This window comes from Peromyscus californicus, unplaced genomic scaffold, assembly GCF_007827085.1.
Source record: "Peromyscus californicus insignis strain IS unplaced genomic scaffold, ASM782708v3 Scaffold_3__1_contigs__length_106647218, whole genome shotgun sequence".
NCBI classification, from domain to species: Eukaryota; Metazoa; Chordata; class Mammalia; order Rodentia; family Cricetidae; genus Peromyscus; species Peromyscus californicus.
In genome coordinates this window covers 36560911-36577920 of record NW_026294551.1, presented here as the reverse complement: position 1 = coordinate 36577920, position 17010 = coordinate 36560911, and the positions used below count along the sequence as shown (strand labels likewise).

General features: G+C 38.8%; 1 protein-coding gene across 1 annotated transcript in view; it reads right to left on the bottom strand.

The window, feature by feature from the left end:
- Positions 1–17010, bottom strand: part of Brip1 (BRCA1 interacting helicase 1) — a 145613-nt gene that overhangs the window by 125933 nt on the left and 2670 nt on the right. Inside the window, exons 3-6 of the mRNA XM_052758486.1 lie at positions 13735–13846; positions 10497–10667; positions 6189–6319; positions 3938–4054 (exon numbers count right to left, since the gene is read on the bottom strand). Coding sequence (XP_052614446.1) covers positions 3938–4054; positions 6189–6319; positions 10497–10667; positions 13735–13846 — 531 coding nt within the window. The remainder of the gene's footprint in view (positions 1–3937; positions 4055–6188; positions 6320–10496; positions 10668–13734; positions 13847–17010) is intronic.

The window sequence follows — 17010 nt, the reverse complement described above, 5'->3', positions numbered from 1 at the left end:
TCTTCTTTTAAGAAAACAATGGAACCAACTTTACTATGCCTTGAATGTCCCACACAATCAGCACATTCACTATGACTGCACATTTTACAATGATTGTTTCTATTATAATTACTTATTCTACTATCTGCTAAAAATTAAAAACATAGATTATTTTAACTTAGGAATTTGTGGCACTGGGCTGGAGAGACGGCTCAGCACTTAAGAGCAGTGGCTGCTCTTCCAAGGGGACTTGGGTTCCCAGCACCTACATAGTGGCTCACAACCATCTATAACTATAGTTCCAGAGGATTGGATGCCTTCTTCTGGGATCCAAGGGCATCAGACATACATGTGGTGCATAGACATACATGCAGACAAGACATGCATATACATAAAATTAAGTAAATTTTTTAAAAAAGTTTTTGTGACATTTTTTGCCTAGCCATTCAGAAAATACATATATACTTTATATAATCATGTTTTTTATTACAAACTCAAAAATGAGCAAATATGAGAACATAAGCACATGTTCTTTGCATTTTTTCTTTTTTAAATGTTATTTAAATAACATTTTTTTCATTTATTTTACATACCAACTGCAGTTTCTCCTCCCTCCTCTCCTCCAAGACCCCTCTTCCCATCTAGCCCGCCCCCATCTTCGCCTTTTTTTTTTTTTGAGCTGAGGACCGAACCCAGGGCCTTGAGCTTGCTAGGCAAGCGCTCTACCACTGAGCTAAATCCCCAACCCCCATCTTCGAATTTTTATGAGCATTGACACAGCACTACAAGCAGCAATCCCCACACCAGACCTCCTGCGGGATGTCACTGTCCAAACAAACACACACTGGAAATAAAGAAATTTACACTTGGATTATGTGTATATACCATGTACATGAAACATTTTTCAAGCTTAGACTGGGGTCTCATTGCCAATCACATAAAGTCTATGTAAATATTTCAAAATCTGGAAAACTAAAAAATGTGGAGCATCTTTAGTATCAAGCATTTCATATACAAAAGGAATATTCAAGCTATATATATTAAGAAACATTTTAAAATCTGAAGAAAATGTCAAAATCCCCAATTCTAATCCTGCATTGCAGATAATGGTTATTTAATATGCACACTGTTGCTACTATTTCTTCTATGTACCACTTAAGCTCTAAAATACTAACATCTCTGTAATGATTTAATCCTCATTCCTGCCTTGTGAGACACTCTTGTATCTACATTTAGCAAATGGGGAAGTTAGGTACTGCATCAAGAGTCTGAAAAAATAATCAAGGATATATATACAAATAAGAGTTGTGTTTAACAGGCTCTTCAAGGCAAGACAGAGAGCTGAGGTTGTATGAAGGTCAGTGATAGAGCACTTGGCTAGTATTTAAGACGCTCTAGAGCATTCTGAACTCCAGGACAAAGAAAGAAATCGATTTGTTGATCAATACATTAATGGACAAAGTAACTTGGTGTGCGCGCACGCGCGCACGCACACACACACACACACACACACACACACACACACACACACACACAAAGAGGGACTTTTGAAGGCCTTTAAAACAGAAATCCTGCTAGTTACAATATGGATGAACCTGGAGGATGCTATACAAAGTGAAATGTATCACGAACAGGAAGAAAAACACTATATAACCTCACCTATATGAAAAACCTAAACAAGTCAAATCTAGGAAAACAAAGAACAGAATCCCTAGGGGTGAAGAAGTGCAGTTTATGTGATACATTGGTCAGAGGACACCAAGATCCGGTCATACAGGATGAATCAAGTCTACAAATACAATGAACACCCTGATGACTGTAGTTTGTACTCTACTGCATATCAGAACTTCATTAAGACTAGATTTCAAATGTCCTTAAACATACACAAAGACTTATAAACCATGTGAGATAGATATGGTAATTGGACTAACTTCGTTAATAATTTCAGCATATATAAGGATACCAAAACACCATGCTATATATCTATATCAAATATACGATATTATACAAGAATTAATCATGTAGGCAGTCTATTCCAGTATCCATCCCTTTTGAGGGTGCATGTATCTGTTGTATATTTTGTGTGTGATGTACATACATGAATGTACAGGTGTATATGGCCATAAGTGTGCTTGTGGGGGCTGGAGAGATGACTCAGCAGTTAAGAGCACTGGCTGTTCTTCCAGAGGTCCTGAGTTCAATTCCCAGCAACCACATGGTAGCTCACAACCATCTGTAATGAGATCTGGCGCCCTCTCCTGACTTGCAGACGGAACACTGTATATATAATAAATAAATAAGTTTTTTAAAAACAAAGTTGTGCATGTGGATTCCAGAGCAGAATGTAGGTATTTTTCCACCATGGCTTTCCACCTTATCGCCTTGAGAGAGTGTCGCTCACTGAACTGGAAACTTGCCATCTTGGCTTGGCTGGCTGGCCAGTTAGCTCTCAGGATACTCCTGTTGCTACCCATCAAAGCTGGGATTACAGATGCAGCAGCCATAACCATTGTTTATGCAGGTCCTCATGTTTACAGAGCAAATGCTTCTGACCCACTGCACATAGTCCATTCTTTTAACAAACAGAAAACTGTAGTGGGTAGCCATTCCAGCTTTGATCTGGAAGTTCCAACCCCCATTGAGACTTCGGCAACTGTCACGCCTACAAGGCAGGGCCAAGGGAGGCGCCTGGGGACCCGAGATCTGGATCGGCGGGACCCTGGAGAGTGGAGGCGGACCAAACAGAGCTCCAGAGAACACCGCTGGACTGCGATACACTTTCCCCAGACCCCTCGACCTACCTATCCCTTAATTTGTAAGTTACGCCATTAAATAAATCTCCTTTTAACTACGTGGAGTGGCCTTAATAATTTCACCAATAGAAAACAAACCTCTAGTCAGGCAACTGGCATATCCTGTACTCTCAGTGCTTTGAGAAGCCGAGGTAGAAGGACCTCTTGATCCCAGGAGTTCAAGGCCAACCTGGCAACACATTAAGATCCAACCTCCCAAACACTTTGAGACAGGATTAGGGTCTCACAATGGAGCCCAAGCCAACCTCTTAATTCATGTTCTTCCTGCCTCAACCTCCCAAGAGCTTACATTATAGCCACAAAACCATGCTTTTGTTTTAATATAAGATAAGGGGCTAGAGAGGTGGCTCATCCATAAAGAATGTTTGTTGCAAAAATAAATAAATAAAAATAAAAATAGCCGGTGGCACACACCTTTAGTCCAAGAACTCAGAGGCAGAGAGAGGCAGGTGGATCTCTGTGAGTTCGAGGCCAGCCTGGTCTCTGTGAGTTCCAGGATAGCCAGAGCTATTACACAGAGAAACTCCATCTTGAAAAACCAAAAGTAATAATAATAATAAAACAGCTGGAGAGAGAACTCAAGGGTTAAGAGCCCTGGCTGCTCTTCCTAGGACCCAGATGGTGGCTCCCAACTATCTTCAACTCCAATCCAAGTCCAGTCGTGGGAATCCATATAATAAAAGTGAACCTCCACATTCTCCAAGCAGTATATGTGTACACCCACCCAATAAATAGATAGGAAATGTAATTTTTTTTAAGTAAGAGCAATGGAAAAAGACACCTGACACTGACCTCTAGAAACCACATGTGCGCGCACACACACACACACACACACACACACACACACACACACACAGAGAGAAACTTTTTAAAAAGTTTTAGGAAACAACCTTAAAACAGAAAGCAAGAACAACAAAAAGAACTTTCTTTTAGTGTTGCTCTTTAATTCACTCTATAGAGGAGAAACTGACAGAGAGAGGAAAGGCAGGACTTACCACTCGCACATTAGTGAGCACAAACAGAGTGGGACAGTTTAGGAATCTGAGCTCTTCTACTGCTCAAATCATGCTACCTTCTCTGCTTTCAAAGGGATTTAGAAAACTCCCCATTTTCCTCCTTTAAACTAAGCAAAGGCAAATACGTACATTTTGGAAAGAGGAGCTTGTCTTTCTTACAGGTGACTCAGGTTTTACTCTCTTTTCCGAAGCTACTTCTGCATCCACGTGGTGGACATCCTTTCCCAAGCAATGACGTTTTCTCATCTATAAACACAGAAGCAAATGAAGGGCAGCTTGACTGTGGATTTTTCTACCTTCCCTCTTCTTCCTTCAAAAGGCTATTTCTTTTTTTTTTCAATAATTTATTTATTTGTATTTTATGTACATTGCTGTTTTGCCTATATATATGTCTGTGTGAGGGTGTCAGATTCCCTTGGGACAGGAGTTATAGACAGCTGTGAGCTGCCATATGGGAGCTAGGAGTTGAACCCGGGTCCTCTGGCAGAGCAGCCAGTGCTCTTAACCACTGAGCCATCTCTCCAGCCCCCCAAAGGCTATTTCTAATTAGTAGTAATAAAAATCTTAAAAAAAAAAAAAAAAAGAACCCTCATAACACCATTTAAGTAAAAAAGAACATATAGTAACAACCACTGAGTCCTAATCAAGTATCAACATATAAAAATTATTACAAAAAAATTACTGTATTACAGTGATCTTCTTATAAAATTATCACATCATGTAGATAACAAATTCAGCATTACAGCAAAGCCAAACCACACACCTAATTGGAAAATACATTAATAATTAGGCCATATTCTAGATTCCAGCTTCATTCATAATTGGTACTTTTATAAAAATAAGCTCGTTTATTCTACTTCCAAAAACAAGGTTTAATTCTAGAAATTGTTGGTAGACACTTAAACTATGTAAAACTAGAATATAAGCAATTTAAGCATATCCATCCATCTGAAAGTACTCAATTATTTACATACATGTGACATGTTAATTAGTAATCCCTCTTTTATATTTATAACTAAGTGTATTAAATTCCCAATCTCCCTATCTCTGTAGTATACATTTCAAGAAGATTATGTTCCTCTACAAAAAGCATATTCCATATGAAGTATCTGGTAATCAGGTCTTTAAGTAAGTTTTAGAAACATGCATGTCTTATCATGTATTGATCTTAAAAACTCAGTAAGTAGCCAGGCATTTGGGTGCTACATACTTGCAATCTCAGCTATGCAGAAAGCCAAGAAAGGATCACAGGTCTAAAACCAGTCTGGGCAACTCAGCAAGATCTTGTCTCAAAATAAGTGAGTGGACTGTAAGCTCAGTGGGAAACAGTATTTGCATTGCTGGAGGACCTGGATTCAATACCTGTGCATGCACAAACCCCAAAAACTCCACTAAGACAACATTAAACCTCAGTAAATAAGAGTACACTTTGTCATTATACTTACACTATCAATATCAAAATTATCTATAGTGTGAAAATTCCTATCAAAGGTATTTGAACAAAAGAAAACGCTATTAAGTAAAAAATACTGAAGAGCTTTAAAAGTACAGTAATGGGGCTGGAGAGATGGCTTAGCACTTAAGAGCACTTGTTGCTCTTGCAGAGGACCCAGGTTTAGTTCCCAGCACCTACATGGTGTTTCACAAGCACCTATAACTCCAGTTCCAGGGGATCCAATAACATCTTCTGACCTCTGCTGGCACCAAGAATGCACGTGGTGCACATACACACATGCAGACAAAACATTCACCCACATAAATAAATGAAATTTAAAAACCAAACCAAAATAAATGATTAAGTACAATATTCTTCAACACCATAGATACTAAAGCTGTAACAATATAAAACAATATGGCCCCTGTACAAGAATGGCATAAAGAGCCACAAAGCACTCTGCATTTTTAACACTCATATGCAAGATCTAGTCTAATAAAAAAAATCAGATGAGAAAGCAGAAAAGAAGCTGTTTGGCAAAAGAAGTCCAGCAGGGTGGGTTAAATGGGAGGGTGTCACTATGTTCAAAACACATAATACCCATGCATAAAAATGTCATCACGAAACCTATTATTTTATGGAATGAATTATATTAATTTTGAAAATTAATAATTCTAAAAAATTATAGCTCCTATATGTTTAGGATATGCCTTAAGTAAATATCAAATTCTTCATGCCTAAGAAACCTCATGCAGTTGCTTTATGTTGGTGTGAACAATTGCTACACAAACAACTTCCTCTGCAGCAAGTAACAATAAAAGGAAAATGACCACTCACTTTGTAGCTATGACACAATTAACTATTCTCTACCAGTGCCACTAACTTCCTGTTCAACTATCCCTAACTAGATAACTAGGTTATTTTAACAGTTAATAAACTGCTTACCTGCTGTGTAGTTTCCAAGGGTCGGATTCTTTTCTTCTCTGTTTGAAAATCATCATCATCATCATCTCTCTGTACCGATGCCAGTTTCTTGGCAGATAACTTTGCAGCCAGAGTATTTTTTTCAGGAGAGTCTTATATAAAAAGTAATTTTATAATAAATATGATAAATTTATAATAAAACTATTATAATTTATTCTAGGCAATATTTTTGAAGGAGAAAACCAAGATTTAAGACATTACTAGAAATTTTACAACAGTTTAAAATCTATCAATTTTTTTTCCATTGGCTGATTGATTGGGCACTGTCTCATTATGTAACCGTGGCTGGCCTGGAACTCCCTATGTAGACCAGACTAGCCTCAAAATCAAAGAAATCCATTTGCCTCTGCCTCTGAAATTAAAAATATGCACCAAGACATCCAGCAAGTTATTTTCTTGAAAACTTTTTATCACCCCATTTATTTTTACCATAAATACAAAAAGCATTTCAAGAAACATACATTTAACAGGAAACACCCAATTTATTGTTCTTTTTTTGTTTGTTTGTTTTGTTTTTCGAGACAGGGTTTCTCTGTTTAGTTTTGCACCTTTCCTGGAAATTGCTTTGTAGACCAGGCTGGCCTCGAACTCACAGAGATCCGCCTGCCTCTGCCTCCCGAATGCTGGAATTAAAGACGTGTGCCACCACCGCCTGACCAATTTATTGTTCTCACAGACTCATGTTTTATAGGCTATACTCTATTATGCAGTTGCCTGGCATGTGAGAAGCTTTAGGTTCAATCTCTAACACAAAGGATCCTGACAAAACATGCAAACTGAGTCCCTCAAGACTCAATCAATGTTATTTCATTTCTATGAAAACCTTAATGTTCCTTTCCTACTGGGCTTCATCATATGCTTTAGGATAAAAAGTGTTCACAGAATAAAATTCATATGTCTTCATTTCACAACCCTGAAAACTCATTCTTAAAGCCATCAAAAAAACCTCTTAACTCCTAAATTACAAAATTATTCCCATCTTACCAGAGTGAATTTTAAAGAAATGCCCACTATTACTAAGTATAATTTGCAGAACTTAAGGTGTAACAGATTTGCCATTTTACTTCAAAATCCTTAAGGATAATTTCAGGACTGACCAACACAACATTCTGCTTTCCGGAAACGTGGCAAACACATTTCCTTCTCCCCAGTGTCCGTAATACTTTTTTTCACTAACCTACCCATCAGTGTCTCCTGTTTCCTGTGTACCTTTTCCTAAAGGTACCTCCATCCTCGGTTCCTCTACACGTTCCCTCCACTTCTGTGGCCTGAATCCCTTTAGTAGACACTCCTTACACCGAGTCCACACAATGACCAGAGAGCATGAAAATCAATGAAACTGAAACAATGCCTTGACGGGAAAGGTTTACAAACCACCCACTCACAGAAAGATCTACAGAAGCAGGTAGTGTGAGCCTACAAACACAAAAGGGAGTCTATGCCATATTGTGGTGTGTGTTTAGTGGGAGAATGTGTGTTCATGCATGTGTGCATACACAAACATGCATGTGCACATATGTGCATATTCAGGGAAGCCAGAGAGAGGTCAACTGCAGGTATCTACCTCAATCGCTTCCCCACTTTTTTTTTTCTTCACTGATGAGCTAAACTGATGAACAACCGAGCTACAGGGATACTTTCACCTCCTCAGTGCTGGAGTTAGATGCACACCATTAACTCGGGTTTTTTAAAGACTTCTTTTATTATTTTCAATTGTATACATGCACATGAACGTAGGTGCCCACAAAGGATATGAGTGCTGAGAACTGAACTCTGGTGTCCTGGAAGAGCGGTACTTGCTCTTAACCAGCCCCACACTCAAGATTTTTAAGTGGGAGATGGAAAAATCAAACTCAGGTCCTTGTGCTTGCACATTCAACATTGTAACAAATGCTCTTCCTGGACCCAGAGTAGGAACAGTTTTTTAAAAAATAATGATTAATAGTTCAACAATAGGGATCAAAGACCCCAAACTTCCATGATCCAGAAGCCTTTCCCCATAAAAAAACAAAGCCATTAAAAAACAAAAATTTTAAATTTATAAAGTTTTCTTTATATGCCATAATATGATTTTTATTGTCCTGTACTAAGGTTATTCTTACTTAATGCATGGTAGATTAATTTTCTAAACTACATTATTGTTTTTGGTATAGTTCCTAGTCTTTTTTTTTTAAGATTTCATTTATTTAAATGTTATGTGTGTGAGTGTTTTTTCTGCATAGATGTATATACACCACACACATGCAGTGCCTGTAGAGGCCAGAAGAGGGCATGGGATTCCCTTGAACTGGAGTTACACAAAATTTTGAGTCACCATGTGGATGCTGGGATTCAAACCTAGGTCCTCAGGAGCCAGCTCTCCAGCTCCTTATCTTCTATTCTCTACAGTTTAGGAGATTACAAGGAGTTCGTCAAAGAGGTTAAAGTATTAAGGCACATAACCTAAAAAGAAGTGAGATATCTCCAAACTATACGAAGAGAGAAAGAAGGGTGGGGAAAATGAGAGGGTCGACTCTCAGAAATCAGCACAGAGAAAACTATTTAAACAGGCAATTCACTACAGACGCCATTCCTAAGAACCAATAAACGTGTAAAATCTTCACTACTCATGTCATACTATCAACTACAACTCCAAGCTGGGGTTGGGGTTGGCCCTAGGTTCAATCCATAGCACTGTAAACAAGAGGTTAATTAAAATACAGTATCAGTGAGAACACCAAACATGCAAGAATGGTTCAAATTTAAGAAAACTGGAAACATCAAGAGATGTGTTGAAAATCTCCACTCACAAGCACATCCCTAATGTTTTAAGTTTCATTCCCCACCATCTCAATAAAGCTAATACAGCAACCCAATGAGCAACATGAATTTTTTGTTTACCGTTGTATAAAAAGATGTTTATACTGTACCTACTACTGTAGCTATTAACTATGTAATATTATTATCTGAAAAAAAGAGGTAACTTAATTTTAAAATTCCTTATTTCTAAAAATACCTTATTGCTAAAAAAAAACAAAAAACTAACAACCATGCTTTTAGAAAAAAAAATAGCATCAACTGTGGAATATTATTTTACACTGTGAATATATGCACCACTGTGATTGGTTTAATAAAGAAGCTGACTGGCCAGTAACTAGACAGGATAAGGTTAGGGGGGAAAACCAGACTAAGAACACTGGGAAGAAGAGGGGCAGAGTGAGAGAGATTGCCAGGAGATGCAGGAGAGCAAGACATGCTGGAGGGCAGATAAAGCCATGAGCCACATGGCAATAACAGATTAATAGAAATGGGTTAATTTAAGTATAGGAACTAGTTAGTAATAAGCCTGAGCTATCAGCAGGGCATTTATAATTTATATTAAATCTCTGTGGCAGTTATTTGTGAACTGGAGAGTGGGAAAGAAGAGTCCACCTACAACCAATAAGTTTGTTCAAATAAGAGTTGCCACAGACTTTTGACTTGAAAAAAATACAGCTGGGTGGTGGTGGTGCACACCTTTAATCCCAGCACTAGGGAGGCAGAGGCAGGTGGATCTCTGTGAGTTTGAGGCCAGCCTGGGCTACCAAGTGAGTTCCAGGAAAGGCGCAAAGCTACACAGAGAAACCCTGTCTTGAAAAACCAAAAAAAAAAAAAAAAAAAAAAAAAAAAGAAAAGAAAAAAAAGAAAGATAAATATAATTGAAGGATTTCAGGGCAGCTAAAATTCCAGTCCTAGGGCCTTTGAAGCTGTCAGGAATACACAGGGAATAAAGACACACACTGCAGACAAAATACTTATACATTCAAAATTGGGGGGGCCTGCCCCCACTTTTTCCCCCAGGGTACTCTTGAGCAGGGAGAAATCAGGAATATGTAGATAGAAGGATATATATAGAGAGACAGCTAGAAAACACAGGATAGCCTCGGGAGGGCCTGGGTCAAAACCCACCAGCACCTTCTGTCTCTACTAAAGGGCTTTTTAAAGGAATGCAAAGGGGTGGAGGAAAAGTCCTTCCCCAGCACAGCCAAGCTTAGACCATCTCAGGCACCTGGTGACCATGCACATGGTCAAGCCATCCCCTAATGCAGCCCTGCTGGGCAAAGCAAGCTCAGATCTCACTAGGAAGCTTTTGTGGGCTCCCACACAAAATAAATAAATAAATTTCTAAAACAGAAATTTCAGAAAAATTAATCCTACTAGCTAAATTTATCTGAATTAAGCTTCAGAGTAGTAATAACTAAGGAAGGATCCCAGACAGATTCCAACAGACACAAGCAGAAGATAATTTACCTCGACAGGGTGACGAAGTCCCATTTCTTTCAGACAGCTTGCTTGGACTACTGAAATGAGGTGACGTGCCTGTGCTCATGTCACTGTAAGTAAAATTCTTTGAATGGCAAGCACAACAACATGATGATGGCACCTCAGGCTTTTTATTCAAGCCCTCATCCACTGGCTTTCCTAGAAAAAAAAAAAACACCTCTATTTACCATATAACTAATAAATAGTAATTTTCTTTTCAGCTACAGTAAGCAATCACCTCAGTTCACCAAGGATTAGAAGTTTCCCAAGTTACAAGATTAAATTAAGAGAAACAATCTACGTAAATCTTATCTACACTATCAAATCAGGACGGAAGAGAAAAGCTATGCCCGCAGTGTGTTCAGAAATGTTATCAATGTATAAACTATTAAAACAAAATAATGATTAATAATGTAATTAAAAGTATAACCACTTTTGTATTTATTTATATTCACATTTTCTTTCAAAATCAAGCAAAAAGGGCAAAAACAAAGATGAAAAGTATATGCTTCATTATTGCTATTTCCCTAAAGGAAGAATTTGAAATTTCAGTATCCAAAACACTAAAGATAAGGATTGCCACAGTCCACATTATCCTTATTTTTTATCCCTTTTTTATTTTATTTATTTATTTATTTATTTATTTATTTATTTAATTTTTTGAGACAGGGTCTTTCTAACAAAGCCCTGGCTGTCATGGAACTCACTAAGTAGAACAGGCTGACCTTGAACTCACAGAGATCTACTTGCCTCTGCCTCCTGAGTGCTAGGATTAAAGATGTGAACCACTACACCCAGCCTCACATTATACTTCTATTTCTTTTTAACAGTCTTTATTTACATTTATTTTACCATTTGCCTGTGTTAATGTGGGGAATCGGGTCCATATGCCATGGTGTGGTGTGGAAAACAGAGGACAATCTGCAGGAGTCAGCTTTCTCCCTCTACCCTGTAGTTCCAGGGATGAAACTCGGGTCATCAGAACTGGTAGTGAGCACCCTGACTGCTGAACCACCTTGCCCATCCCTTGTTATCACATTCTACCAGTAACATAAACATTTCTTTTTTATTACACTTGTTTATGTATATGTGTGTACATGCCACGGTGTGCATGTGGAGGTCAGAAGATAACTTGCAAGAGTCAGTTCTCTTTGCCCACCAGGTGGGTTCTAGGGATTGAAAGCAGGTCACCAGGCTTAGAGGTCAGCCTTTAACACTGAGCCATCTTGTCAGCCCAAACATTTTCTTTATTAATGCATCTATACACATATACACACCTGTGATTAACTTCACATTCTTCTGATACTCTAGGTCAGACTTATCTATTTATATACCTAAAAAATATTCAATACTATATTTCAGATTGTTATTAAGATTACAAAGTCTTGGGGCTGCAAAGATGGTTGAAGTTAAGAGCATTTCCTGCTCTCCCAGAGAAACCAAGTTCAGTTTGCAGCATAACCATGGGGAAGTCCACAACCCTCTGTCACTCTAGCTCCAGGTCCTCTAACACTCTCTCCTGCCCTCTGTGAGCACCTTATATAAACCTATACACACATAATTGAAAATAAAAATAAATCTTTTTAAAAAATTAAAGTTTTTCATCAAGTAAATATTAATAGCAATTTTGTGTTTACCCAGATGATGTCATACTTTAATAAAAAATAATCATACACAAGCTTATCAGCAAATACATGGAACAATTACAAATAGATTTTACCTCGAAACCTAGTTTTTACAAAAAGAAACAGTAATTCAAGTTGACCTGTAGGAATTTACATTTAAGTCCAGGACTCACCGTTGGAAAGGGTGCAACGGGAGCCAGTACCCCAGTATCTTTTGTTATATGGGTATATACATTTTTACTTATTTTCTGGAAGTTCTGAGTACTGAATCCCGGCCCCTGCACCTGCTAGGAACGTGTTGTATCACTGAACTACACCCCTTGCCCAGGACTCGAGTTTGGTTTTTTAAGACAGTTCCCAGGCTTCCTTTAAGCTCCTCACTCTCTGGCCTCAGCTCCCTGAGTGCTAAGGATGCAGGGGCGCATGCTCAATCCTAGCCAAATTTATTTTTTGAGACAAGGTCTCACTGTGCAGCTCTGGCAACAATTAACGTAATGGGACATCACAGAAATTCATGCAATCGTGATTATAATAGGCGTCTATTTATCTGGTATTCAAACGAGCAGAGCAACAAGTATCTGTTGTTTACTCATTTATTTAGAGCTGGGGTCTTGCTATGTAGCCCAGGCTGTCCTTTAACTCACTGTCCTCCTCTTCACCCTCGAAGTACTAGGCTTACTGGCATGTACCACTACTCCAGTTTTATATGTCTACTTCTTCATACAGTCCATATTTTAATGTTATAAAAGTCAGATAAGGGGGCTAGAGAGATGGCTCAGCAGTTAAGAGCACTGGCTGCCCTTCCAAAGGACCGGAGTTCAATTCCCAGCACCCACATGGCAGCTCACAACTGTCTGTAACTCCAGTTTCAGGGAACCTGACACCCTCACACAAATGCACATAAAACAAAAAGTCAGATAAGCAAATACATTCAAGGATATATTCAAGCAATTAGTATATGCATCAGCACCATCAGAGCTCTATCTCCTATTTCTTAGATACAAATTATCATCTCGTTATTTTCATAAGAACTCTAAACATCTAAAATATTCACATACACTCTGCATGACCAAGTAAAAGGACTGAATCGTGTTAATATTATTTAAAAATTAATTTTGACGTATTCAACTTCTTTCAGAAGACTTGTAACGTTTTTGTTTTATTTTGGGACGGGGTTGCTGTGTAGCCTTGGCTGGCCTGAAACTTGTATATAGACCAGACTAGCCTTGAACCTACAGCAATCTTCTTGCCTTTGGCTCCTGAATGCTAGAATTATATATGTGCACCACCATGCCTGGCACAGGTAATACATCTTGAAGAAATGTCTTGACAGAGATTATTTAAATCAGTTAGAACAATGTTTGAACCAGTCTAGATACAGTGTAGTATATTACCTGGGGCTGGCCTAATTGTTCAGCAGGTAAAGGCACACTTGTCACTGAGCCTGATGACCAGAGTTCAGTACGCCAGACCCATACGGTGGAAGGAGAGAAGTGATTCCTGCAACTTGTCCTCTGACATCCATACCATAGCACATGTGCCCACACATATACGCACACACAAAATAAACATAATAATTTTTTTTTATGAGAACTACTTACCAATATGAGACTGTTGCCATGCTAATGCAGAACAAAGCAAGGCTAAACTTTTTCCACTTCCTGTGGGACTCTCCAACAAACAATGCTGACTACTGTTTAGCCCTCTGACAATCTGTGGACAAAGAAATCATTTTTAAAAAAAGGAAACAATAATCGATTACTCATCAGCTCTCTCTCCATCGAACAGGAACATGAAGAGAACAGCACAGAAGAGTGAGGAAGCACTCCAGGAGACAGTAACAGCAGAAGGAAGAACCAGAATTTTGTTAACCTAGACTTTACTCCTTTTCTTCTCCCTAACAGTCTGCTGGCTTTACGAGTACATCAAACACACACACACACACACACACACACACACACACACACACACACACACACAAAAAAAAAAATTAAATAAGCAACTTATATTTAATTATACAGCCACAAATTGTTTCTACAAAACTGTAATACGTGCTGAAGAGGTGGCTCAGCAGTTAGGAGCAGTTGTTGCTCTTGCAGAAGATCCAGGTTCAATTCCCATACACATGTGGCAGCTTAAACTGCCTCTAACTCCAGTTCCAGGAGATCCAATGCCCTATTCTGGCCTCCTCAGGCCTCAGGTACACATGAGGTACACAGACATACCTGCAGGCAAAACATTCATACACATAAAAGTAATCTAAAAAAACAAAGAAAAAAAAAGGACCGTAATACACTAATACCTATGCATATGTATGAGAAAAAACTTAATGAGCAATACCACTAATGGAAAGACTAACTGTTATAACCCTAACGTCTGCCCCATCTATGACCTGTAGGAATGCATGGAGGGACTGGTCTTGTGGATCAAAAATTGCAGGATCTCCATGAGTTGGGGCAACAGCAAGATATCCGAGAGTCCAGTGATGATTGTGCACCAGAGGCTTTGAACTAGAAGACACATCACAATAAGCATTTTGTCAGTGGGGCTGATTGGACAAAAGGGTATACTGCATGACACACCACAGCTCTCAATGCAACAAGGATGAATGAAGACGTGTTGGAAAGAGTGAGGCGGAGGGTTTTTGTTTGTTTGTTTTGTTTTGGATTGATTTTTTGGGGGGGATTCTTTTGGAGGGATACTGGAAGGGAAAGGGAGATTGGGGTACATGATGTGAAATTCCCAAATAATCAATAAAGAACTGTTAGAAAGAAAAACAAAAATGTAAAATGAAGATGTCCAAGTCCACTAAGTACACACCCTAAACCCTTCCTATGTGAACACAAGAAATAGGTGTAAGACAGTTCATAGTAGCATTTTTTGCTAATTCTTAGAGATTATGAGCAACCTAAATACCACCAGCAGGAAAATGGACAGATTATGCTAGCCATACAATAAAATGTCATACTGGAATTAAAATGATTTAACAACCAATGAGGACATATCTTAAATACAATGTTCCAATGAAAACAAAAACAAACAAACAATTGTTAGGGTACAGCTCAGTAGAAGAGTACTTGCCTAGCATCATGAAGCTCTGTGATCATCCCTACCACCACTATTCTACCTTCATTTCTGTGGCTGTGATATAATACTTTGACAAAAAACAACATAGTGGGAAAGGAATTTATATTCTATGTACAATTCCAGGTTATAGTCCATCAGACCACGGAAGTCACCATGGCAAGGCCTTACATCCGTAGTCAAGAGCAGAGAAATGAATGCACATATTCGTTTCCTTGTGCTGAGGTCTAGTTTTCCACCCTTCACAGTTCAGGACCCCCTGTCTAAGGAATGATACTAACCACGATGGCCTGGGTCTTCTCACATCAGTTAAGACAATCCCCTACAGGGGCAGGAGAGATGGCTCGTCAATTAAGAACTCCAGCTGTTCTTACAGAGGGTCTGGGTTGAATTCCCAGCACACAGCATGGAAGCTCACAACCATATGTAACTCCATTTGTAACTCCATTTCCAGGTATCCAATACCTTTTTCTGGCCACCTCAAATACTAGGCATGTACATGGTGCACATATATACATGCAGGCAAACTACTTATACACACACACACACACATTGAAAAAAAAAAAAGGTAATCTCTCACAGACATGCCCACAAACCCAAGGTAGACAATTCTTGATTGAGATTCTTTCCCTGGATGATTCTAAGTTGTCAAGTTGATGATAACTATCACAATCATCAAAAAAAAAAAAATCTACAAAAAAAAAAATATGGCCGGGCAGTGGTGGCGCACACCTTTAGTCCCAGCACTCGGGAGGCAGAGACAGGTAGATCTCTGTGAGTTCAAGTCCAGCCTGGGCTACAGAGTGAGTTCCAGGAAAGGCACCAAAGCTGCACAGAGAAACCCTGTCTTGAAAAACCACAAAAAAAAAAAAGTACAATATTTCATTCACAAAGTTTAAACATATGTAAAATACTCTACATTGTTAAGGATAAGTACATTTGAAATTATCCAGAAAAACAAAAATTGCATCTGTACTAAACGTGCAGGCTTTATTATTCCCTAAATATCTAATACATAGTTGTGAATATCACAATTATTTACACAGCATTTATATCAAGCATGGTAAGCAATCTAGAGATGATCTAAAGTCTATGGGAAACTTACTTGTACAATATATACAAATAGTAGCACCATTTTACATAAAGGAATTGCACATCTACAGATTTTGTTATCCAAGGTGGGTCTTAGAACCATTCACCAAAATATGCTGAGTTTTTTTTTTTTTTTGGTTTTTCGAGACAGGGTTTCTCTGTGTAGCTTTGCCTCGAACTCACAGAGATCCGCCTGGCTCTGCCTCCCGAGTGCTGGGATTAAAGGCGTGCGCCACCACCGCCCGGCAAAATATGCTGAGTTTAAAGACCGTCAGCTGTACAAGTGTGTGGACCAGAGTCTGGATCCCCAGAAGGCATATAACAAGCTATGTTTGAGGGACACATACCCATTCGCCCAGCACTACAGTGGGCAGAGGTAAGAGGAGATAGAGGGCTTGCAGACTGCCAGCCTAGCCAAAAACAACAACGAAAACACAAGTTCCAGATTCATCTGAGACTATGCCTCAAAAGAAAAAGGTAGAGAATGACTGAGGACACTCAACATAGATGATACATTCCTCTCTCTCCTCTCTCTCCTCTCTCCTCTCTCTCTCTCTCTCTCTCTCTCTCTCTCTCTCTCTCTCTCTCACACACACACACACACACACACACACACACACACACACACACACACTAAAAATCAAAGGAGCTGAGAGCGTTTTTCAGATGTTCTTCTTTATATCCTGACCAAACATATACAG